This window comes from Ipomoea nil, unplaced genomic scaffold (genome assembly GCF_001879475.1).
Source record: "Ipomoea nil cultivar Tokyo-kokei standard unplaced genomic scaffold, Asagao_1.1 scaffold2759, whole genome shotgun sequence".
Classification (NCBI taxonomy): Eukaryota; Viridiplantae; Streptophyta; class Magnoliopsida; order Solanales; family Convolvulaceae; genus Ipomoea; species Ipomoea nil.
The window spans coordinates 2,641,976-2,666,236 of record NW_017619187.1 but is presented as its reverse complement, the minus strand read 5'-3'; the positions used below and the strand labels follow the sequence as shown (position 1 = coordinate 2,666,236).

The 24,261-nt window shown below is 33.9% G+C and overlaps 4 protein-coding genes across 6 annotated transcripts; 3 read left to right on the top strand and 1 right to left on the bottom strand.

Annotated features, from left to right (window-relative positions):
• Positions 1-308: 308 nt before the first annotated feature.
• Positions 309-2,470, bottom strand: LOC109156927 (probable inactive receptor kinase RLK902). Of its 2 annotated transcripts, XM_019304824.1 has the most exons (4): positions 2,377-2,443; positions 1,966-2,331; positions 535-1,105; positions 309-488 (listed from the first exon to the last, which is right to left on the bottom strand). In XM_019304824.1, exons 2-3 carry the CDS (start codon positions 2,306-2,308, stop codon positions 537-539), a joined length of 912 nt encoding a protein of 303 aa, XP_019160369.1. In that variant the 5' UTR covers positions 2,309-2,331; positions 2,377-2,443; the 3' UTR covers positions 309-488; positions 535-536. The 2 variants fall into 2 exon arrangements, with proteins under 2 accessions (XP_019160369.1, XP_019160368.1); XM_019304823.1 differs by having other exon boundaries at positions 309-491; positions 538-1,105; positions 1,966-2,470.
• Positions 2,471-11,923: 9,453 nt separating this feature from the next.
• LOC109156751 lies at positions 11,924-17,505 on the top strand. The gene is made up of 8 exons (XM_019304583.1): positions 11,924-11,969; positions 12,074-12,202; positions 12,271-12,712; positions 12,808-13,733; positions 13,822-15,039; positions 15,117-16,270; positions 16,374-16,404; positions 17,357-17,505. Exons 1-8 carry the CDS (start codon positions 11,924-11,926, stop codon positions 17,503-17,505), a joined length of 4,095 nt encoding a protein of 1,364 aa, XP_019160128.1.
• A 723-nt stretch (positions 17,506-18,228) lies between these two features.
• Positions 18,229-20,539, top strand: LOC109156820 (probable adenylate kinase 7, mitochondrial). 2 transcript variants are annotated; one of them, XM_019304679.1, is made up of 4 exons: positions 18,229-18,689; positions 19,178-19,318; positions 19,477-19,539; positions 20,266-20,539. In XM_019304679.1, exons 1-4 carry the CDS (start codon positions 18,288-18,290, stop codon positions 20,422-20,424), a joined length of 765 nt encoding a protein of 254 aa, XP_019160224.1. In that variant the 5' UTR covers positions 18,229-18,287; the 3' UTR covers positions 20,425-20,539. The 2 variants fall into 2 exon arrangements, with proteins under 2 accessions (XP_019160224.1, XP_019160223.1); XM_019304678.1 differs by having other exon boundaries at positions 19,477-19,683.
• Positions 20,540-20,953: 414 nt separating this feature from the next.
• On the top strand, positions 20,954-23,825 carry LOC109156821 (ras-related protein RABE1c-like). The gene is made up of 9 exons (XM_019304680.1): positions 20,954-21,181; positions 21,286-21,414; positions 21,894-21,966; positions 22,058-22,158; positions 22,683-22,748; positions 23,030-23,127; positions 23,279-23,341; positions 23,417-23,509; positions 23,597-23,825. The coding sequence occupies exons 2-9, from the start codon at positions 21,342-21,344 to the stop codon at positions 23,678-23,680; spliced, it is 651 nt and encodes a 216-aa protein (XP_019160225.1). The 5' UTR covers positions 20,954-21,181; positions 21,286-21,341; the 3' UTR covers positions 23,681-23,825.
• The last annotated feature ends 436 nt before the right edge of the window (positions 23,826-24,261 follow it).

Below are 24,261 nucleotides of genomic sequence, written 5' to 3'. Positions count from 1 at the left end.
GACGGAATCCGAAAAACCGAAATATGAACGATTTTTTGGTTCTGAAATTCGATCCGTACGAAACTGTCCGATCCTAATTTGGATATCGAACCACAAACTTTCATATTTATTAGTTAATTATATAAATTATAGAAACAATTAAACTGCAGCCAAATTAATCAAACAATTAACTTGGTAACCATAAAAGTTTTAAATTCAACATTGTTCATTGGGTTTTTTTTTTTTGAGTGACAAGAAAAACTTGCAGTCACTACTCGATAGTGTGCATTGTGACCTTAGACAATAAAGGACCGCTTCACCAAATCAAACAGTTTAACCAACTTGGTGGGGTTGCCTCATCTATTGTCCTTCTTTGTACTATATTCAGTTTTTCTTTTTTAACCTAAATTTGCTTACATAATAGGTTGTGACTATTTAGACTTTCAATTGTGATATAACTTTCTTATTTTGAGGGAAAAAAAAAACAATTTTTGATTTCATCCTTTTAGTATAACCTAAAGTAGAGAAGGCCATGGAAGAATGATTCATAGCCCCTATCAAAACCATAAACTACAAGTTTTCTTGATCTGGTCAGCCACTGCAGCCATAGAAGGCCTTTTGTTAGGATACTGAAAAGTACAACATATGGCGACTTGTAGTAACTGAACCAGTTGCTCTACATTCTGTTCTGCCTTTGCCAATGTACTGTCAAAAACATCACAGATTGGTTTCTCCCGAAACATGGCCCGAACCCAATTAGGCAAATCGACGCCCTTGCCTTTCGCAAAGGCCTCTAATGGGGCCTTCCCGGTTAGCAGTTCCAAGAGCAGAACTCCGAAACTATAGACATCCGACTGGTGGGAGACCTGGTGCGGGCTTGTCACTTCTGGTGCACGGTAGCCTGAAACGAGGTCTAGTTTGGAGTCCGGGGAGAGGAGCTGTCCTAGGCAGAACTCCGACACCCGGACTTCCAAGAAATTTGTTAGGAAAACGTTTGATGATCTGATGTTGCCATGGCAAATGGTTGAGCCTTGAGCATGGAGAGATTGGATGGCATTGGCTACACCATAGGCAATGCTGGTCCTCACTTCCCAATTCAGTGAAGCCTTGTTTTTACCTTCATTTCCTATATGGGATCAACACCAACATTCAACTAGATTAATCTCATCTCACGACTCATGCAAGGGATGCATATAAAAAAAAAGTGACAGATTGCATAAAAGAAAAAGAATCTAAATATTAAAGTGTGATCGCAGGTAGGGATGTCAATCTTAGTTCAAAATTGATGAGCTAGTCTTATAAGTCCAAAAAATTTAAGGGTTAGAACCAAGTAATTTTAGCCCGATAAATCCAAAATCGATAAGGCCGATGACCCAAACAAGCTCGTCCGAGCCACTTAAGGCTATTTTTTGTTTCACGAGTGGTGTGAAACAAAATATATGGAGAAATTCATAATACTATTTTGAAAATGTCAAAAGTTTTAGTTGAGTCAGCTCAATAAGTCTGATAATTTGAGATTTTAAGGTTAGGGCCAAGAATTTTAAATCCAAAAAAAAAAAAAATTCCATAAGTCCTAACCAATAAGTCTAATAACGGGATAGAACCAATCGTTATGCTGTGCAACCGTGTGCACCATGGTTGTGAACGACGTCGTTTCATTATGGTGGAGTAACTATGCCGTTAGTGGCATCGTTTAACTCCACCAATCAATTTTTTTTTTTTTTTAACTCCAGTCGACGAAATTTTCACCATTTTTTGTGTGAATATATAATTCACTAATTCTGGATATATAGTTCATTAATCAAAACGATGCCGTTTTTGCAACTGTGTGCACCATACATGATGCATACGGTTGCACAACATAATTTACCAGATAGAACTATACCTAGTCGGTAACCAAACAGATTGACCTAATTGACATCCCCTCCAAAAACCCAAACAAAAAATTAGAACAGAAAGGATTATTATTAGTTACCATCCACTTACCATGTAACCTGAAAGCCAAGCTTCCCATGCTCATATGATCATAAACCAGAAGAATTTCACTGGGATTCCAACAATATGCTCTAAGAGGAAGAAGATTTTCATGTGTCATCTTCCCCAGCTCATGAACCCTCTCTGTAAATTCATCAACTGCCAAGCAACCAATCTTCAATCTCTTCACCGCCACTGCAGTTTTCTCCGGCAGCTCTGATTTGTAACTTGTCCCGAACGTCCCCTTTCCCAACACGCCGGCCGTCGAGCGCAACAAATCGTCCAATTCATATCCATCGCCATCGCCAAAGAAAACCAGCTTGCTTTTAACAATGGCGTCAGGGCTCCAGGCCATTATATTATATAATTCACAGCTTTTTTTAGCTTTAATTTGCTCCTGATTCCTGCAGGCCGGCCTGTTTTCTTTGCTATATATTTCTTTTATGATTCCGGGGCGATTTAATCCTGGCCTGGCAAGAAATTGTCGTTGTGTTCCCACTGATAGATCATCATATATATCATATCGCAGTTTGCAGACGCGTAGCTTAGCTGATGACCTGTCGAGAAGTTGACATGAAGTTGCGTTCCTATTCATTCATTTGTAGTTGCTGTATTATGCCAATTATTGACTCATGGATAATTTAAGTATTACATTTCATCTTGACTTGATCCATGAGACAGTCTTACACAAGTTTTTATCTTATATTTAATATGATGATATTTGGGTAAATATAAATTTGAACTCCAAACTTAAGTGTATTTGGCTGCTCATATCTTGAAATTGGTAGAAGTAAACACAACAATGCCAAATTCATATCTTACTTTTTAAATTTTTTTTTTCCGGTCCTTTGATTGAACTTGCACTTTGTATATTGTGGTGGCTAGCAAAGCAAAGGTTATAAACTTATTTTGAATTGATTAACCAGGTGAGTTGTGCCTTGAGACAATATTTAAATAAATATGAGTTGGAGCAAGGACATGAGATAGATTCTTACGAGTCCAAGCGTGAGAATTTCACTCTCTTGTAGAAAGTCAAGGAGACAAGAGTCACTAAACACTAGTCTTCTCATCTAATGAACTGCTAAGTCAATTGTGATTTATCCATTCATAATTTTATCGAATTAGGTGTAGGGAGAGGTTTTGTTTTTTGTGGTAAGCTAAATATAGCTAGGCCGGTCGTGGGTTTTAATAATTAAAAACTTTGGACTGCAGGTTACGTTACGTTAATCACGCGGAGATCATTAATTAACTTGTAAAATGGGATGTCAACCTCAACTTCACATTACACACTGTATTTGGAAATTTGGAGTTGACAAATATTCTCATTTCTCATGGAGAGGTTTTTTAGGGAAGACAGATAGACAATTCAGGGCATTTTTGTTGAATTGTTAGGTAGAGGCCAATAAAATATTAAATTTAACAATTAATGGTTAGAGAATTATTAGGTAAAAGCTCAAATTTAACACCTTGTCTCTCAAAATGTGATGGTATATAAAAAAATAAAGTTGTATATTTGTTATTAACTATAATTTTTGACGTAGTAATAAGCATTTAATTTAATTAGTACCAGAATCAGGTCATAAATATGTATTTAAGATTTGACAAATACTGAAAGGAGAAATTGTTGGACGAAGGTTAGTGAAGAGTCAGGTCCAACTTTACAACTTATAATGGTAGATATTTGAAGATATTATTTGGAGAAATGTTTACATACTCATTGTTAAGAAACAAATTCAATATTTAAATATAAAATTATATTTGAATATTGAAAGGAATATAATGCTCAAATACACGCTGCCCACTCGATGGTTAATAAGAGCTGTCAGTCACCGTTAGTTTTCATTTTTTTTTAAAGTTTTATTTATTATTTAAATATGTTTTATTTTATTTTTGTTAAATATATTTTATTATAATTGAATGATGGTGCGTCTTGAAAATATTTAATTACGGAAATTTAACAATAGGAAGAAATGGATATTAGGAGATGATGTATAGAAGATTTGAAATATTTCCTTACCCGTCTTGTATTTAAAAATTAAAAAAGAAAATTTGTTTAGGTTATAAATGAATTCATGGGTGAAGATCTATTAGGTAATCCTACTATATAATAAAGCCATAAGATCTTGGCCAATCAAATTCTTGCAAATTCCCGCCCAGTGAAAACGCTGCCGTTTTGTTTATGGCTAATTTGTTTCCTATTTTTCCGAATCTATTTTATTATAAATATAAATAATAAATACTAACTGCAACAAATAATTGTGTTTGTATTGGAATTGAAAACTAAAGCTATATTTAGAACCCCTTTTGGAGTCCCAATTAACTTGGAATCTGTTCAGCCGTCGATGACTTAAATGCTACTAACAAAGCATATGGTTATATGTAAAAATCTTCATCGAATACATACATATTAGAGATATATTACATATATAAGCTACGGCTATCCATAAATATATACATCAATTCAAATTTTTTGCAGCTTTCCATATGTGTTGTTTCTTCTTCCCAGATACCATCATAATGCATCTGCAAACGTGCGTAAAGGTGGTTTGATTTCAGCTTTCAAAACTTGGCTCTATAAAAACTTGGTACGACATCTTCATTCTCTACCACCATTCTCACTTTGAAGCTACGTTTGATTCACTTTTCTTTCAAATTTGCTGTTTCTGAAAATCTGCCAATGGCTCCACTCTACATTCAAGGTAAAGACCTGGGGATATCTACATACAAAAAGGCAATAAGATTAAGACTGGTTCGAACCTATAATGTACCAGAAGGGAGAAATTCAGAAGCAATCAAAAGCCAAGAATGTTTGTTTCATGATAGTGAGGTAAGCTATTTTTTTCCAGTACAACTGAAAATCATAATTACAAAATTGTTAGTAACATTTTTTTCTGTCTTTTTAGGGCACATATGTTCATGGGAATATTCCAAAAGATTGTGTCGATCAGTTTTCTAAACTGTTGAAAGAAGGCAAGGTTTATGCTATAAAGGATTTTGCAGTAATCTCACACTACTATCAGTACAAAACCACTGATCACACATACATGATTAGATTCACTCATGAAACTCATGTAGAGAGACATAGGCGAAAGGGTTTTCCCAACCTGATGTTTCGGATTAAGTCTTTTTCGGACTTAATGTCTGGTAGTGTGTCTGACAAGCATTTGATTGGTATGATTTATATATTTTCTATTATTTATTTTCTCTATCTTATATTTACTATGTTTTATTTTTCTAATTTATTCTTTTTTAATGGCCTTATTTTCATTATAGATGTCATTGGAATAGTTGTGGAGTTCTACAGTCCAAAACAACTCACCATAGCTGGTTTTCCTTCCAAACTTCTCGATTTTCTTATTGAAGATGGCCAGTAAGTTTCCTTTCTACTTATTAGCTACTTTTTCAGTTAAAAGTAAAGTAGTGAATCCTTAATTGCCTATTTAAACATACTGAGATTCTAATAATCCTAATAATATTCCAATAGTTACAGTACTGCTTTTCTGTTATATATAGTAGTATTTAACATGCTCTATTTTAATTTAATAGGCTTTAAGTAAAACATTAATAAATACTGAAAAAAAAAAGTAGACATAGAGTATACAACTTATCTTTAACTTTAATGTTTCAATCTTCTGTTCTTCATGATAAGCCATCTTTGAATTTTAGGCTTAGTTCCAGTCCTCTTTTAGATTTTCTCCACTGTAGTAATCAACTAAAAAAAAATAGGATTTAAGTAAACTATTAATAAATACTCAAAAAATAAAAATACTAGACATAGAGTATAAAACTTAGCTTGAACTTCTATGCTCCAATCTTCTGTTCTTCATTACAAGCCCATCTTTGAATGTTTGGCTTAGTTACAGTGCTCTTTTAGCTTTGTTTCACTGTATTAATCAAGTAAAACACATAGTATTTAATTAAAACATTCATAATTACTGACCAAAAAAAAAAAATAATAGACTTTAGTATATAAAAAACTTATCTGATTTTTTGATTTTTCAGTCTGAAAATATGTTGTTGATAATCCAATCTGCTGTTTTCCATTTTAGCAATTGAACCTTTTAATTTTATTGGCCCAACTGTGATTGCTGTACAAAAACAAATACTAATCATACTTCACTTTTTTATCAAAGTAAAAAAAAAAAATAGGGAAAAAATACAACTTAGCTTAAAAAACATTTTTCATTATTCAACTCAAACACATACTCTATTAAATGCAGAAAAAAACAAATAATACACATAAGAGTAAGGTTTTCTGATTTTCAGTAATAATTGTATCTGATTACAGCATAATTTATCTCAATTTTAGGGGATGTCGTATTAAGTGCACAGTGTGGGATCACCATGTGGATACTGTCATCGATTATTTCAAGAACCATGTTGAAGGTCCTTTGATTATTTTGCTGCAACTTTGTCGAGCAAAACAATTGGACAGTAAGTGCAGTATATTTTTATTTTTCATATATACTTTGATTCTTTTTTCTGATTTTAAGTTAGCCTTTTCCCATTTTGTAGATGAAGTCAGAATTTCAAGTTCCTACAATGCTACACAAATATGGTTCAATCATGATTGCAAGGAATTTAAGGAGTTCAAAGATAGGTAATGCAACTTCATTTCTTTCACTAATCACCTATCTTAAATAAATTCTTACTAAATTGTAAATCTTTACTTTTATTCAGTTTGAAGGTTGCTCACAGCCCACCAAGAAGCATACAGAGTTTGTCTGTGATGTCTTATGTCAATAGTGCAGAAACTTCTAAGTCTCCAATGGTAGTTACCACTATCAAGGATCTTTATGAAAGAGCAGAGGTACTATTTAACCTAATTTAAGATCTAATTTTTAGTTTAAATCATAACTTAACCATTAACTCAAATTTTTAATCTAACAGGAAGGATACTATTGGGTACCTGCAAGGATTGTGTCCGTTGAGAGTACTAGGAATTGGTATTACCATTCCTGTAGATCTGATGGCTGCTTTAAGAAGCTTCACATGGAGGATGGAAGTCTGCAATGTCAAACATGTCGTGCAAAGTGGCAAGAGGGTACCTTAAGATACAAGCTGGTTGTTAGGGTAGGTGATAAGACAACTGATGCTCCATTCCTCTTATGGGACAAGGAGGGCTGTGAAATAGCTGGGAAGACTGCCTTTGATCTCCGGACCAAATACTCAATGGTAAATAAATTTGCAATCAAATTAAAATTTATATATATATAATCTATACATATATTTGCTACTTAACTCTTGGTTATTTAAAAACATTTTTTTCAGGATGGCTCTCCACTACCAACTGGTATGGAAGAGGTTCGTAACAAAGCAATGGTTTTTAAGGTTTCTGCTAAAGCCGATCATTTCAAGAACCGAGCCATGGCTATACCAGTTGTCGGGATAACCTATGATGCGGAATTAGTTCACCATTACTGTCCATCTTTGACTGATGATCAGGACCACCTATCCATCATGCTTGATGAAGATGACCAAGATGGACAGTCTGAAGTAAGCACTAAACTAATGGTCTTACATTGAACCAAAACAACATTTACTTAAGTATACTTATTTCTTAAACAGGAATCTGAATCTGGAGATGAGGCCAGTAGCCCAAATGTGACTCAAACTAAGAAGCAAAGGACTGCTGAAAATAATCAAGCACTGGAAGTAGCAGAAACTAAAAGAAACCTGATCGATCAATTCTCCTCAACTAAAGATGTTAAGAAATCAAAGCCTGTTGTCGTCAAACTGGAGAAGAATTGAAAGTGAAAGACCTTAATTGCTAACTCTCTGTTTTAAGGGTTTAATGCTGGACAATTTGCACTGCATAGTGGTTTAGTTGTATGGATTTGATGTATTTTCTAAACCTTTTTTGATAATATGTACTGTGAAGTACATATTATATGTTTTGGATCATTTTAGAACCTAATCATTTGCTTTAAATCTTATGCTTTAAAAACAGTTTAGGTGCTCTTTGTTATTGTTATTTGTGTATTGCCTAACATTTTGCAGGTAAGAAAACACAGATGTCAAGCAGATTTCATGCAAAAGTACAAGATCAAGCAGTCCACAAATCATCTTTCAGTTGTCTATCCATCAGATTAGCAGGAGATTTAGCTAGAGTAATTAAATATGCTAGATCCATACAGTAATGTACTTTGTTGACAATTGTATTACCTCAACTATCACATTGTACATCACAGACTGTTAGTAGAAATAACATATTATATCTTATAATTATTCAAAGGCATTCGGTTGTGAATACTGCTACAAATTAAAAACAGTTTACCACTAGATTGGGTCATTTAAATCTTTACATTTTTGGAAAATTAGACACTAATCAAATGTACTCACAAATAAAACAATTGCATATATGTATTTGAATACATATTAAATATTAAACTATAAAATACTTTGCTACAAGAAGAAGTAAATCATTTTTTTGTGTTTGTAGCTGGCAACTAAATGAAGTGCTTTAGATTTGGAGTCAAATCAAGATTGTAACTGTATATAACAAGTTTCCAAAGAAACAAAAACCACAATTTTGAAAGTACAGATAAATTTTTCCCCAATGCCCCATTTCCCATAAAGAAAGCTATACCTCTACTAGCTAGCTGGCTGCTCCTAAGGCTAGGCTTCCTGGAATTTCTTCCTAGAATCACAGATTTCTTTACTTCTCCCACAATAATTCCAACTGAAAAAAATTGAAGCAGCTACCTCTTTTTGAAAAGGACAAAGTCTTTATTTTCAACACTTTTATTGGGTAATGGCTTATTTTTCAGCATAGGATACTGAATCTGTTTAAGATTCCAGCAGTCCATGTGTGGCAACATATCTAAAGGTTACAACTGATTAGATACATCAACAAATTGAACCCGGTTCTACAATGTGATGTCTTTTTGATCAATTATCACCCAGTAGTATGTTGAAGAAGGCTAAGGCTGTGGTATTAAAAAAAAAATTTATCATTTCTTTTAATTTTTTTTGTAATGTTATTCACTTTACCATTACAAATCTGTCTTTTACAGCTTTACACACCAACTAAAAAGTTTTTTTTGAATCAATACAGTATACTCACTATTTATTTCGGTCCTTTTCCTGTACTTTAAAGCTAGATAATTTGAAACATATGCTGTTAATATATCATTCTGTACTCACTCCTTAGATGCTTACAAAAACTATAACCTAGGATTTTTGGCTTTTAAAGAAAAGATTAAAGAAAATAATAGAACACACTGTTCAATCTCAAGTAATTTCAAATTCATTCACATATGTTTCAAAATATATAATATTACATTTGAAAATGGAAATTTGGAGTAAACGACAATCGGAGAGTATTACAAAAACAGGTACAATCATGACTTCCCTGGTCTTCTTCAATCTTTCTTTCATCTCTTCTGATTCAGTCCTCATTCCAAATCATTAATATTCAACTAAAAAATCTACAACATCTTAAGTAATTTCATAAGTGGCATCAGAAAGTAATATCATCATTTGCCAGTTTCTCAAAAAATCCTGTTAGAATTTAACTACAATTAAAAAAAAAAAAACTGAATAACATAGTTCATTTGCGATAAAGGCAAAATTAAAACAAATAAAAAAAATAAACAGATTTACAAATGTAGTCAATTAGATGGCAGTTGTAATCAAATGTGAATTCCACAAAATAGACATATACAAATGTAAAAGTGAATAACTGATGGACTATGGCTGTTATACTTCCCAATTACAGTAATCATTAGTTTTAACCAAATCCCAATGCTTTGGAATTATACTTTTAAATTAAACAATCTCAGATTCAAATTGATGAGATCACTAGACAAATTTAACATTCACCTCAAATCACCACTTACACAAACACACTATGCAAACATACTCAGTCTAAGTCAATGCGGAAATTAACTTCATCAATAGTCATCGGCGCAAAAAGGAAGAACACACTATCTAACCAAGGTACTTTAAATAAAATGTCAAACCTGTATTACTGTGATAATCTTATTTGTATTAGATCATTGCTTTTGGTGGGAGATTTAGAATCTGCATGCTACTCCATCTTGCTTATATAATTAGATCTATAACTACAACCTGTTTAATCACAATTAAAGAACAGTTTATTTAGTTCAATGGTAAAAATTAGTATTAGCATAATAATAATGAAATTAATAAAATGATTTCGAAATCTTGCAGTGAAGAAACGTTGTAACAGTATTTGATTAAAAACTAAGAACTATCATAATGTTTATGCAAATGAATTAATATTTATACTCATATAGACAAATAATATAGTAAGAACAAAATAAAAACTGGAAAATGTACTTATCTTAAAAAATGCTGTTTTTTTCTTCTCTTTGGCATGTGAGGATGCCGTTGTTTCTGACAGAATTAAACCCAGTTTAGGCTTAGATTTCCATAAACATAAGAACTCCTTCGACGGAATTTCTACCGCTTTAGGGTTTCAATTTTTGGCTTTTTTCATATGTTTTCTGGGTTTCGAAGAACAAGCTAGAAGTATTGAACAAAACTGGCAAGGATATCGGAACTCATTTGGCGAAAAATATCTCGGTTTAGGGTTTCGATTTGGCCGATAAAACTTCCACGAGGATAGCTTTTCGTGTATAGAACTTTGAAAATGGGGATTTATTGAGCTTAAGGTCCCTCATGGCTTCGATTTCCATATCCGTTCATACGTCGCGATTAGGCAATCGAAACCAAAACGCGAAGAAGACGGATGGAGGATCGGAGACCACAGAGCGAGGATGAGAGGGGATGAGGGAGAGAATGTTTGGGGTGTCGGTCGGCTGGGGTGGGTTTTGATGGGTGGGCCGTAGGTAGTTTTGGGCTGGGTAGAGGGTTAGGTAAATGGGTTTATGAATGGATTTTAGTTTAATTATTTTAAGATTATTATTATTATTATTATTATTATTATTATTATTGTTATTATTATATTATATTTGTTATTATTAGTGTTAGTAGGATTTATTATATACTCTGTTAATTTTATTTAATATTATTTATTATATACTCTATTAATATTATTTATTACTGTCAGTATAGATTCTCTTTTTAAATAAATGAATGATCTTTAAAAAATGTAAATTAAAAGTATAACTTAGTGACATTAATAGTATGTAAAATTGAACATGTATTTAAATTTTTTATATTAATATTTAAATTGTTTTATAATTATAAATGTGGTTTATATTTTTGTTATATTTGTTTAAAGTAATACATACATTCATATATTTTTGTTACAATAAGTGGCGTATAAATAATTATATTATTATTAATTGTTTAATTGGTTACAATTTCTTGATTTTTTTTTTGACAGAAAATGATTCGGCGGAAAATGTAACATTGAACACACCCACACCGCCCGTGTTGCCTGGTAAAATGATTTCTCTCTAATTTTTGTGTTTGTGTAATTGTTTTCACATATATCAAATTTTATTAACATCGACCAAATTTATATCGTTTTTATGGTAAGTTGTATTTTTTTTATAAGATTCAACTTATTTGTTCTTTAAATTATTACAATCTTTTTGTAGACTATTCAATCTCAGTACAGTCTACAAGCTTTAGATCTCAACTAACATGCATTAATTCAGCAACTCAAAATAAGAAGCGTGTAATTCAGGGACATCGTAATGGGCTTCCACCGCAAAATCTGAACTCTAGCAATGGTATGAGCAATTATAATTATAAAACGATATAATTTTTTTTTGTACTTTTTTAACTTATTATTTTTGGTTGAGTTTCTGTTAGTAATACTTACCAACAATCATTTCTTCTCAAGTCAAAGTGATACACTTTTAAAATGCATTCATGGTCTTGGTTAACTGTGTATAGTATATTAAATATTTTATATTATATCTCTCTACTATAAGTTATTCTAATAGCTTTGTTGTTTTTATTTTTCATAATAGTTTGCCAAAATTATATTGAACCAAGTACATCGCGATCAACCGTCGTGGAAGTTACACGGATGGAAGACAAAGAAATTCGAAGGCCTTTAGCAAATTTGTCAAATGGTAAATTATATAAAACAATTAAATTCTTTATTAAAATTGGAATACAATCAGTTACATTTTGATAATTTAATAATTTAATATTCGTATTTATTTGCATCTTTTAGTTAGTACACCACAGTCATGCGTTGTGGATCAAGGCGGGTTGTCGCAAAATATGGAAATGCAACGTCGATTGATGGCAGATTTTGATAACGTGGTCCATGATACTACCTCAAAGCTGACAATTCGTACTGGTGGGTAATAGACTATTAATTAGATAAAATATTTGAGTTTCATACTAACACTTACTTTTGGTCTATAGATTATTACGGTGATGTTGGTGATCAAATGTATTCCTGTCAGCACTGTGGAGCTATGTTTTGGTTAGAGGAGCGCGTTAATAAATCAGCCGGTGTTCGGAATCCAAAATATTCACTATGTTGCAGTCATGGAAAGATCAAGTTGGCACCTACATATTGTCCACCTCCTGCAATAGGGCAATTGTTCTTTAACCAAGATCAAAAGAGTTCACATTTCTTGAAAAATATTCGGTCCTTTAACAATATGTTTTGCTTTACTTCCATTGGTGGCAAAATTGACAGAGCAATTAACAATGGTAGTGCACCACCAGTCTTTAGACTACATGGTCAAAATTTTCACTTGATGGGCAGCTTGCTACCAGTAGCTGGCGATCGTCCAAAGTTTGCTCAATTGTATATTTATGATACTGAGAATGAGATCAACAATCGTCTAAGTGCACTTGGGTAAGTTACGATCAGACATACATTACTTTAAATGATCATGAGCATGTATTAGCATCAATTGAACTAAATTTATTGATTTTGTTTATTGTAAACAGGGATGATGATTCTACGACTACATTGCATTGTGAAATTGTTAAAGACATTAAGGATGCATTAGATGAGAATAATGTTTTGGTCAAGAGTTTTCGCATGGAAAAAATGGAGATGGAAAGTAATCCTACAAGAGATATTAAAATAAAACTCATCGGAAGGAGGAACAAAGATGCAAGGACATATAACTTGCCACAGGTTGGAGAAGTGGCTGCTCTGATTGTTGGTGATTTAGATCCAAACATGGGGGAACGAGATATATTGGTGGAATCTAAAGCTGGTCATTTTCAAAGAATAACTGAATTACATCCATCTTATCTACCATTGCAATACCCATTACTCTTTCCTTATGGTGAAGACGGTTACAGAGAAGACATACAGTTTAACAATGTTGCAGGTCAGAGTTCGAATGCAAGAAGTAAACTTAGTCCCAGGGAGTATTTTTCATTCCGTTTGCAAGATAGGTTCAACGAAATGTCAACATTGCTTTATTCTAGAAGGTTGTTTCAGCAATATTTGGTAGATGCTTATACCATGATAGAATCAGGACGCTTGGTTTATATTAGGACTCATCAAAAGTCACTGCGATGTGAATCATATAAATGTTTGACAGATGCGTTAACACGTGGTGAAGTAGATCCTACAGCCCAAGGAAAGCGTATCATTTTGCCATCGAGTTTTACCGGAGGAGCAAGATATATGGTGCAAAATTATCAAGATGCAATGGCAATTTGTAGATGGATTGGTTATCCAAGTCTATTTATTACATTCACATGTAATCCCAAGTGGCCTGAGATTGAAAGGTTTTTACAACCAAGAAAACTCAAATCTGAAGATAGACCAGATATTATTTGCCGTGTGTTTAAAATGAAATTAAACGCACTGATAAAAGAGATCCAGAAAGAAAACATTTTTGGAGTTGTTGATGCAGGTACTTTGTTCTATTTAATTAATAATTTTTGTTTGTTAACCATAATAAGCATATTTGAATTATAAGTTTACTATGTTTCAATCTGCAGTAATTTACACAATTGAATTTCAAAAAAGGGGATTGCCACATGCTCACATTTTAATATTCTTGGCAAAGAGCAACTCTTATCCTACTGCAAAAGACATTGATATGATAATATCTGCTGAGATCCCAAGTGAATTGTGCGATCCAGAATATTACAAAGCTGTGGAAGAATTTATGATGCATGGTCCATGTGGTGCAGCGAGGAAGAATTCACCTTGCATGGTAAATGGTAAGTGCTCTAAATTCTACCCGAAAAAATTTGTTGAAAGCTCTACAGTGGATTTTGATGGATATCCAATATATCGCCGTAGAGATAATGGTTGTAAAATAAGGAAAAATGGAATTGCCCTTGATAGTAGATATGTAGTTCCACACAATAGACATTTGCTGATGAAGTACAAAGCTCATATTAATGTGGAGTGGTGCAACCAATCTAGATCAATAAAGTACTTATTCAAGTACGTGAACAAGGGTAATGACAGGGTCACAGCTGAATTTTACAATAGTGCGGTTGAAGAATCTACTGGAAAGGTTATAGATGAAATCAAGATGTACTATGACTGTAGATATATTTCGCCGTGTGAGGCCGCTTGGAGGATATTTGCATTTGACATACAATTTAGGAATCCATCTGTTGAGCGTTTGAGTTTCCATCTTCCAAATGAGCATTCAGTAATATTTCACGATGATGATTTGGTGGATGATGTTGTAAATCGACCAACAGTAGCACAAAGCATGTTCACTGCATGGCTAGAGGCGAATAAAAGTTATGCAGAGGCGCGGCAGTTGACTTATTCACAGATGCCCACTAAATTTGTTTGGAAGAAAGATAAAAGAGAATGGCATCCAAGGCAGAGGAATTGGGCAATTGGTCGAATCTTTTATGTGCCCCCATACAGTGGTGAAATCTTTTATTTGAGATGTTTACTTAACATTGTTCGGGGACCAACGTCATTTGATGATATTAAAAAAGTGGATGGCGTACAATATAATTCATTTAGAGATGCATGTTATGCACGTGGTTTAATTGAAGATGATAAAGAGTATGTCGATGCAATCAGTGAGGCAGCAGTTTGGTCTTCGGCACATTCCTTAAGAAAATTGTTTGTTACACTATTGACATCCAATGCAATGTCAAAGCCAGAAGATGTGTGGGAGCTGGTCTGGCATTACTTATCAGATGATGCTGAATTTACGTGTAGAAGAAACCTCTCAACTTCAGGTAATAATTAATTATTACCTCATATGTACGTATCCATTTTTTATATATAATATCTTACAATTTTGTTTTTTTTTTAGATCTAATTCTCAATGATTCTCAAAAAAAGAATTATGCATTGTTTGAAATGGAGAAGTTGTTGAATGCTTGGAACAAATCTCTAGCAGACTATCCACCGATGCCAATGCCAGATCAAAACGGTGATTTGTTTCAGGGAAATAGGTTGTTGTTCGAGGAAATGTCATATGATAGGGAAGCTCTAAGGCATGAACATGATTCTTTGCTTCAGAAACTAATTGAGGAACAGTTACTCATCTATAATAAGGTGGTTGCAGACGTCCAGTCAGAGATGGGTGGCATGTACTTTGTGTATGGTTATGGTGGTACAGGCAAAACCTTTTTGTGGAAGACACTTTCAGCAGCTCTAAGGTCCAAAGGTGAAGTTGTATTAAATGTTGCGTCAAGTGGTATAGCTTCATTACTTCTGCCTGGTGGAAGGACTGCACACTCTAGATTTGCTATACCAATTTCTGTTAATGAAGATTCCACTTGCAACATTAAGCAAGGAAGTCCACTGGCTGAATTGATCATCAAAGCCAAACTTATTATTTGGGATGAAGCACCGATGATGCACAAACATTGTTTTGAAGCATTAGACAGGACAATGCGAGATTTAATGCGTTTCACAAATCGTAGGAGTTCAACGATGACCTTTGGAGGTAAAACAGTTGTTTTGGGGGGAGACTTTAGACAAATTCTTCCAGTTATTCCAAAAGGTACTAGACAAGATATAGTACAAGCCAGTATTAATTCTTCTTACTTGTGGAATAATTGTGAAGTTCTTCGTTTAACGAAGAATTTAAGATTGCGAAGTATTAGTGATGAAGAGGAGGTTGAGAAGTTAGATTGTTTTGCCAAGTGGATTGCAGATGTAGGTGATGGAAATCTTGGGGAAGACAATGGTGTTGATTGCAATATATTGATTCCTTCATCCTTTGTATTGGAAAATGAGGGCGATCCCATTAGACAAATTGTTAACAGCACATTTCCTGATTACCATTCTGGAAACATGGATGCAAGACAACTCGAGAGTAGAGCTATTCTGGCCCCAACATTAGATGTTGTAGACGAAGTGAATGAATACATGAACGGTATGAATCAAGCCTCATCAATAATATATTTGAGTTGTGATTCTCTTTGCAAGTCAGAGGCAAATGTTGATATGCAATCTGAGGTACACACAACAGAATTTTTAAATAGTTTGAGATGCTCAGGGGTCCCCAACCATTGTTTAACTTTGAAAGTTGGTACTCCAATTATGCTGCTGAGAAATATAGATCACTCACTGGGACTTTGCAATGGTACAAGGTTAGTAGTCACACAACTGGGAAATCATGTTATTGAGGCACAAATCCTATGTGGCAACAACGCAGGTACAAATGTGTTGATACCAAGGCTATCTTTGACTCCTTCAGACCCAAGACTTCCATTTAAGTTTCAAAGAAAGCAGTTTCCAGTTATGTTGTCATATGCAATGACAATCAACAAAAGTCAAGGTCAAACGCTTTCACATGTTGGTTTGTTACTCAAAAAACCAGTTTTTAACCATGGCCAGTTATATGTAGCAGTTTCTAGGGTGAGTAATCCTGACGGTCTTAAGGTGTTAATTTGTGGGGAATCTAGAGGCCTTTTAAACAAAACTCAAAATGTAGTTTACAAAGAAATCTTTAATAATGTGTAATTTTTTTATGTTTATGGAACGCCAATATAATATATTTTGTCTTTTTATTATGTCTACAACTTTATTCGTACTATATATATATATACAATATACCAAGCTTTTATATATTACATCATAATATCATGGCCGTGCATCGCACGGGTGCAATACTAGTATATACTAAGGTTCTTATGCAACTCTTTAGTATTCATCTTATAGCTAATTTTCAGTTTTGTCCCCCAATTATTTACATTTATTTAATTTTATCATTGTCTTTAAAAGTTACTTATTTAAATTTTAAATTCTCTTACATACTATTGATTTTTTTACTTAATTTTGTCCTTCGTTAAAAAAGTGGTTAAAGTTGAGGATAAATATGCTTGGACTATTTTTTGAACTATTTCAATAGTTAAAGGATCAATTTCAAAATTTTATTATGTTTGACTTTTTTTTTTTTCTTGCATTTTAAGTTTTAAAATGGTTGAAAAATAACCATATCATGATTTCACAATCAAGCACCAATTGTGTATATTGTATATTTTTTTGTTCTTTTCTCATTAGTAAGATTTTTACTTGAATTGAAAATCTATTGTTTATTAGGAGAAGAGATGGTATGGTCGCGGGCTCACAGCAATTTTGAGAGAAGAATAGATGGCGACAATGATTTTGGGAGAAGAACAGAGGCATCGGTGGAGCTTGGCAGTGGCGGTAGAGGTTGTAGTGGCGGTGGCGTCGTGGAGAAGGAGTAGATCGGAGAAGGAGAGGAGCGGTGGGGAGAATGAAGGAGATGAACGCGTAGGGTTTATGCGAAAATTTTATTATTATTTTAATATTACGTTTCCGTGATCGTTCCAAGAGGAACAGTCGCGGAAACTAATACTTCATTTTTTAAGTAATTAGTAGGTTTTAATTTTGAAGCAATTAGTAGTTTAATTTTAATTTTATAGTTATCATTTCATTAAATGTTCGTATGTTTATTTTAGGGAAAATTACACTTTTCGTCCCTAAGTTATAGGATAATTACAGAATTCGTCCCTAAATGTTGGACATGCTCACTTTTCATCTCTAAGTTATCATTGGCGTTGCACTTTTCATCATTTCGTGCTCACTTTTTGTCATTGAGTTATATTAAAATTATAAATTTCGTCTCTAATGTTTTATTAGTGAAGAGATGAAAAATGCAACATCAATGATAACTTAGAGGCGAAAAGTGAGTATGATCAATACTTAGGAACGAATTCTATAATTACTCTATAGCTTAGGGACGAAACGTGCAACTTTCCCTTTAAAGTATAATGCATAAACAAATAATTAAAAATATAATTTGTGTAATTAAAATGGTGGGCCTACAAAAAATTTGTAAAAAATTTAAAATTGTTAAAGGAGAAAGAATTTTTTGAGATTGATTGAGATAGTAAATAGGGGCTCACAAAAAATTGGTGAAAAAAATTTAAACGGTTTTTTTTTGGAGAACGGCTATTAAACGGTTAAACCCTTCTAAAGTCTCATTTCCACTGCGTAGGTCCCTAACATGGCCGTTATCTGCCGTCCAAAACCCCTCGCCGCCCTCCTGAGCCACGTGGCCACCGCTGCGCCACCACTTCTCCGCCTACTCCACACTCTCCGTTCAAGACCTTATTCCACATCTTCCTCTGCTCTGCCGCAGCTCGATCCCGATTACTACCACCACCACTACGGCGATCAAGCCCGCTATTCGCCGCCGAGTTCACACCGAGATAGGCCGTTCGCGGCGGCCGTGAATCCAGACACTCAGGAGTGGCTCCCGCTAAGAGGAGTGCAATTGGTGTTTATTGGTTTCAAGACGAAGCACCTCTACGCCGAGAGGCTCTCGAAGCTTCTGGAAGTCCCCCACATTTCCATCAGTAGCATCCTCCGTCAAGACCTCAGCCCTCGTTCCTCCCTCTATAAACAGGTACGCGTAGTTTTCTTCTAAATAATTTTTTTTCGAATTTTGATGCCAATATTTATGTTAATTTTGTCAAATTTAAGTCGAATTGCTTGAACATAACTTATATTGGTGGAGAGTTTGAGCTTCTTATCGAGAATCAAGAAATAAACTATTTTATTTACAGTGCAAATTTTGAAATAATTTGCTTCGAACCTATTAAATTAGTGAGTAAATAAAAATTAAGAGGCTAGTTGTAGATTGTGATATAGTTCACGGAATGAATTTTGAGGGAATACAAATACTATTTCATAGGAAATGTAATAGGTAAGGAATAGAATAAGAATTGTATTCTATTATTTGGTTCGGTGAAGAATAGACTTTAGGAATTGGATTCTATTATTTGGTTCGGTGAAGAATAGACTTTAGGAATTGTATTTTAGTGTTTGGTTGGTTAAATGAATAAAAATGGAATAGGGTTCTGGGTTTAATTTGTGTGTTATAAATTGAGAAAGATTGCAGATGCAATGAGCCGGAGAACAATTGTTCCTGAAGAGATTATATTTGGATTGTTGTCAAAGAGGTTAGAAGATGGATATCACAGAGGAGAAACTGGGTTTATATTAGATGGGATTCCTCGAACGCTGCCCCAAGCTGTAAGCACTGCTCCTTTTATGTATATACATTTGTATGTGTACATTCGTAAATATGTACGTATGTATGTATATGTACAAAAACTCTTATGACATGATAGAATGGCTTATCGACTGTAACATTGGAATTCAATTTTTACAATTCGTTATCTTGTTTGCAGGAAATTCTTGATAAACTCGTCGACATTGATTTGGTTATGAATTTCAAATATGCTGAGGATGATGTAATGGACATTTGCACAAATGGCATCCTTTCTAGGCACCACAATTCTGCAGACTTGGGAACACTTGCTACTACTAAATTGGGATCTGCCACATCAAAAGAGGAATTTGCATGGAGGGAAAAGCTCCATATGTATGCAAATCAGGTATGCATTTTCCACGATTTAATGTAAAAGCAAAGCAAAGAATATAGTTTTTTGAATGCTTCATTCTACTTGGGCATGCATAAACAATCTCGTTTTACTTGCAATTATAGTCTTCATTCTGCAGGGTCTCTCATTCACAATATACTGTTTACTTCGTGTCCCTGTTTGCTCACTTAAACTTAACTGCTCTCGTAAAAGAAAAGATGAAAGATAACATTCAAATGCTCTGTATGGATTTTGATTTATGATCGGAAAATTCTTGTTGCTTTAACGTTGTCTCTATAGTCTATAACATTCTTACATACCTGATACCCGAGTTAAAACGAATGATAGTATATCCTTTTCAACACCAGCTTTGTTACACACCGGAGCGCCAATGCAATCTTTACAGCGTTCTCTCCTAATCATAACTTTAATCTCACTCACCCCCGATGAATGCTGCCAAACATTTGCTTCAGCTGTAAAATGCTTGGCCTGCTTTTATATGCTTATTATTATCCGCAATTTCTAACATCAGAGAGTTACTGTCTTCGAACGAGATCAAATGAGTTTGGAAATAACTTCTTGCTTTCCTTGCTGCAGATCAAGCCTGTTGAAGAGCACTACAAGAAACAAAAGAAGCTTCTAGATATTCGAGTAAGTAGCGTCCCCGGTGAGACATGGCAAGGGCTTTTGGCATCTCTACATCTGCAGCACATGAATGTTCATCCCAGATTTCCTCCAGAACCAAATCAGCCTTAATGTCTTTTTGCTTGAGAGATTGTATATTTGTAGTTTACAGTTCAACTGCCAGAATATAATAGGATTTCATTAATGCATGTATATATATATTATATATGCAACATGGATGATTCTTTGACATTGTGTGTATATATATAGTTCTTGTTGTTACTTATTTGTTTTATTTATAATTATTTGTTTTATTTATTTATTTATTTCAAACCATGAGTGGCGAAAATATGTATCTAGAGGACCGGAGCTTGGCACCACTATTCTTAAATTATTATCTTAGGAGTGTGATATTGGGTACATGATGAATTAAAGTTTCATATTTGGACACTTGTAAAATTTTTTTTTGAATTATCGAAGAAAATTTACAGTCATTATTTCTAAAATGGAACGTCACAGATTCAAATTCCAGTAAAAGTATTGACTTTTTATTCTTTATTAAATTTAAAAAATATATATTACACAGTAACAGAGTTAAAAAGAAAAAAAAAAAAAAAAAAGAAGATATTTTCCTTTCCCGTATATCTGTAGATTGTGTCTGTAAACATTTGCGGCATTTTCCAACTTCACACACTTTCGCTGTTCTCTCTGTGAGCGAGCGCGTGAGAACCGACTATTCCAACTCCTCTTGCTGGCTGCTAACGTGCGCGGGGGGCAGTATTCGGCGCACTCTAAAGGAACTGAAGAACGAGGAGGAGAAGAGGGACCGGTGCGCACCGTAGCTATCGCCATACGGGGAACAGATCGCGCGCTCTGTGTCTCCAATTCGGTAAATCTATACTTGTCTCTCTGGAAGCTCTAAACTAACCAGTTTTCTCTCTGTATTTCATGGGCGTATGCCGTTGCTAACTTGACGATTTTATGTATGTAAAGGCGTGCGTATAAGTAGGCATTTGGTTGTCCGTTGAAAGGATTTGGGGCTTTATTCAATGGCCGCATCAACGGCGAGAGCTCGAGCGGATTACGATTACCTCATCAAGCTCCTCCTTATCGGCGACAGTGGTTAGTCTGATTTGCATTCTCGTTTCTTATGCTATCTCATTTCCGATCGATTTGTTTCAATGTCATGAAATCTGCTCTCCTTTCCTGTAATTAACTTCTGGCAAGTAAAAGAGTTGACCTTTGCATTGATCCAACTGACTTCATTTATTCACTACTATCAAATTAGTAAAATTATGAAAATCAAGGTTACTTAGCCTTGCTAATCATTTTCCATTTATTTTCCTTGATTTATTTTTATCTATTTGCAATTTTTGATAATGTATGGTACTATAATCCTCATGACCTTATCCTTGCTAGTTATGGTGAATTGTAGCTGCAATATTTCGAGCCCTTGAGTTATTTGATGTGTCTATCGACTATCATTACTGTAATTCTTGTGAAGAAACTTCCTTAAACCTTCTCCTTATGAGTTGTATTTGCTGCAAGGTGCACTAGATTCTAGCCTTCTGTATTGTAATATTCTGACATGAACCCTGCAGGTGTGGGCAAGAGTTGTCTACTTTTGCGTTTCTCAGATGGTTCCTTCACCACAAGTTTTATTACCACCATTGGGTGAGTTTTTCTTTGCAGGAAGCATTTGGTTCTTGTATATCACACTATGGAAAAAAAATACTATTTTGATTATAACTGTGGGTTTTTGTAGGATTGATTTTAAGATACGAACAATTGAGCTGGATGGCAAGCGCATCAAACTCCAAATTTGGGATACTGCTGGTCAAGAACGGTTCCGAACGATCACTACTGGTAGGTTGTTGGATTTTTCTGTCAAAATTGAAAAACAGGGAAAACGTGAAACATGCACTTGCTCAATTTAAGAACCTATGAAATTATCATCTTAATTTTTTCCATTGGATTGGACAAGAACTATTTCCTGTTTATGTTTGAATTTCATCTCATCTAGGCACTTTCTTATCTACTAGGAATAGCTCCATGCAACTGGGTAGTACATAGTGTTCCTCTGACTTGGCCAATGTAGGATAGTTCCCAGCTTGGCAGGCACTTTCTGTAATTATTGAAAGGATTAAAATTAAAAGGGGAGGATGAAAATCAAGTGTTGGCACTTCAACATGAATTACCAGTGTGATTGTGCAATTGAAGTTTCAATCTTTAATCATTATTTTGCCCCATGTACGCTGTGTTGAGATCAGTCCTGCAAATAGCTTCTCATATATTTCTTAATGACTTCTTTGCATCTCTTTCTTGGTTTGGAAAAACCTTTTCTGAACACACTAATTACTGTTTATTTTTGTGAAAATGATTCCTTCCAGCATACTATCGAGGAGCCATGGGTATTTTGTTGGTTTATGATGTTACAGATGAATCATCTTTTAACAGTAAGGTTTCCTTTCCCTATTGCATTATGTGTCATCAGTAACTATAAGCTCTGATTCTTCTGTTAACAAAATATCTCAAAATCTTCTGGTATTGTAGTTAGTCTCTTGTTGCGTACTTGAGTTTGGTTTCTAGAAATTTTTGTTCTATTGAATATTCTTTCTGAATCTTAACATATATGGTATTGTGCCTAGTGATGTGACATTCTTTTGACTTCCTTTCATGGTTTCTGCCACTCTGAAATTTCCATAATGGATTCTGATTAGTTGTGCTTCTCTGCTAGATATTAGGAACTGGATTCGAAATATTGAGCAACATGCCTCCGACAATGTAAACAAAATACTTGTAGGGAACAAAGCTGACATGGATGAAAGCAAAAGGGTATGCTATTGTTTACATTAATTATGCTTACATTTATCATTTTTATCTTTTCGGTACCCACACTCTATATGGGTTAAGCAAGCAAGAAAACAATAAACGGCAAAGAAAACACTTTTTTGCTGAATCTAATTTTTTTTTGAACTCTGTGTAGGCTGTGCCAACAGCTAAGGGCCAAGCACTTGCTGATGAGTATGGGATTAAGTTTTTCGAAACTGTGAGTATATTGAAAGTACGAATAAAAATGTTTGAAGTTGGTTCTTTTCTTACTAAGAGGTAATATTTCTTGCAGAGTGCTAAAACAAATCTTAATGTGGAACAAGTTTTCTTTTCAATAGCAAAGGATATAAAGCAGAGGCTTGCAGACACCGACTCAAAGGCAGAGGTATATAAGCCGATTCAACTTTCGCTATGTTTGGAAGTTTTTTACAATAATGTATTTGTGGTATAAATTTACTTTTGTATATTGCAGCCTACCACAATCAAGATCAACCAACCTGAATCGGGAGCTACATCTGGTCAACTCGCCCAAAAATCTGCTTGCTGTGGTTCATAAGGTGTCTAGTTGAATACAGTCACTAGAAAAGGACTAACTTTGATATGACAAATATATATATATTGGGTGCTTGTATTTTCTTACTTTATTACGGAGTATTTTGAATCTTGTGTGACTGATGAAAGATAGTTTTTTTTTTTTTTTTGGGTTTATGTGAAAATCTCATTTCTCTTTTGGTACTTCATTCTCCCTCTCCATATGAGTTAAGCAAGAATACAATGACTAAGTAATAATATAGTTAGCTTACTATTAGTTGTTTGACTTGGTTAAACAATCAATACGAGTGTTTGATTAATTAGCTTTTTGTAACAGTTGATTACTCTAAAATGCTAAAATTTAAAAGGTTGCTTAAAGTAGTTTTTTTGATCAGTTTTTTTTTAAAAAGTCATTTTATACGTAATCAATTACCAATTAACATTAATTTATCAAACATTTTTTTTTTTTATAATCAGCTAATGTTATCAACTAGTCAAATTTATTAATTCAATCAGCTAACAACTATTTGTTAACACCTAACATTGAAGAGAATAATCAGACTGTATTATTGTTAGATTAGAAATTGTTTGATGAAAAACTGTTAT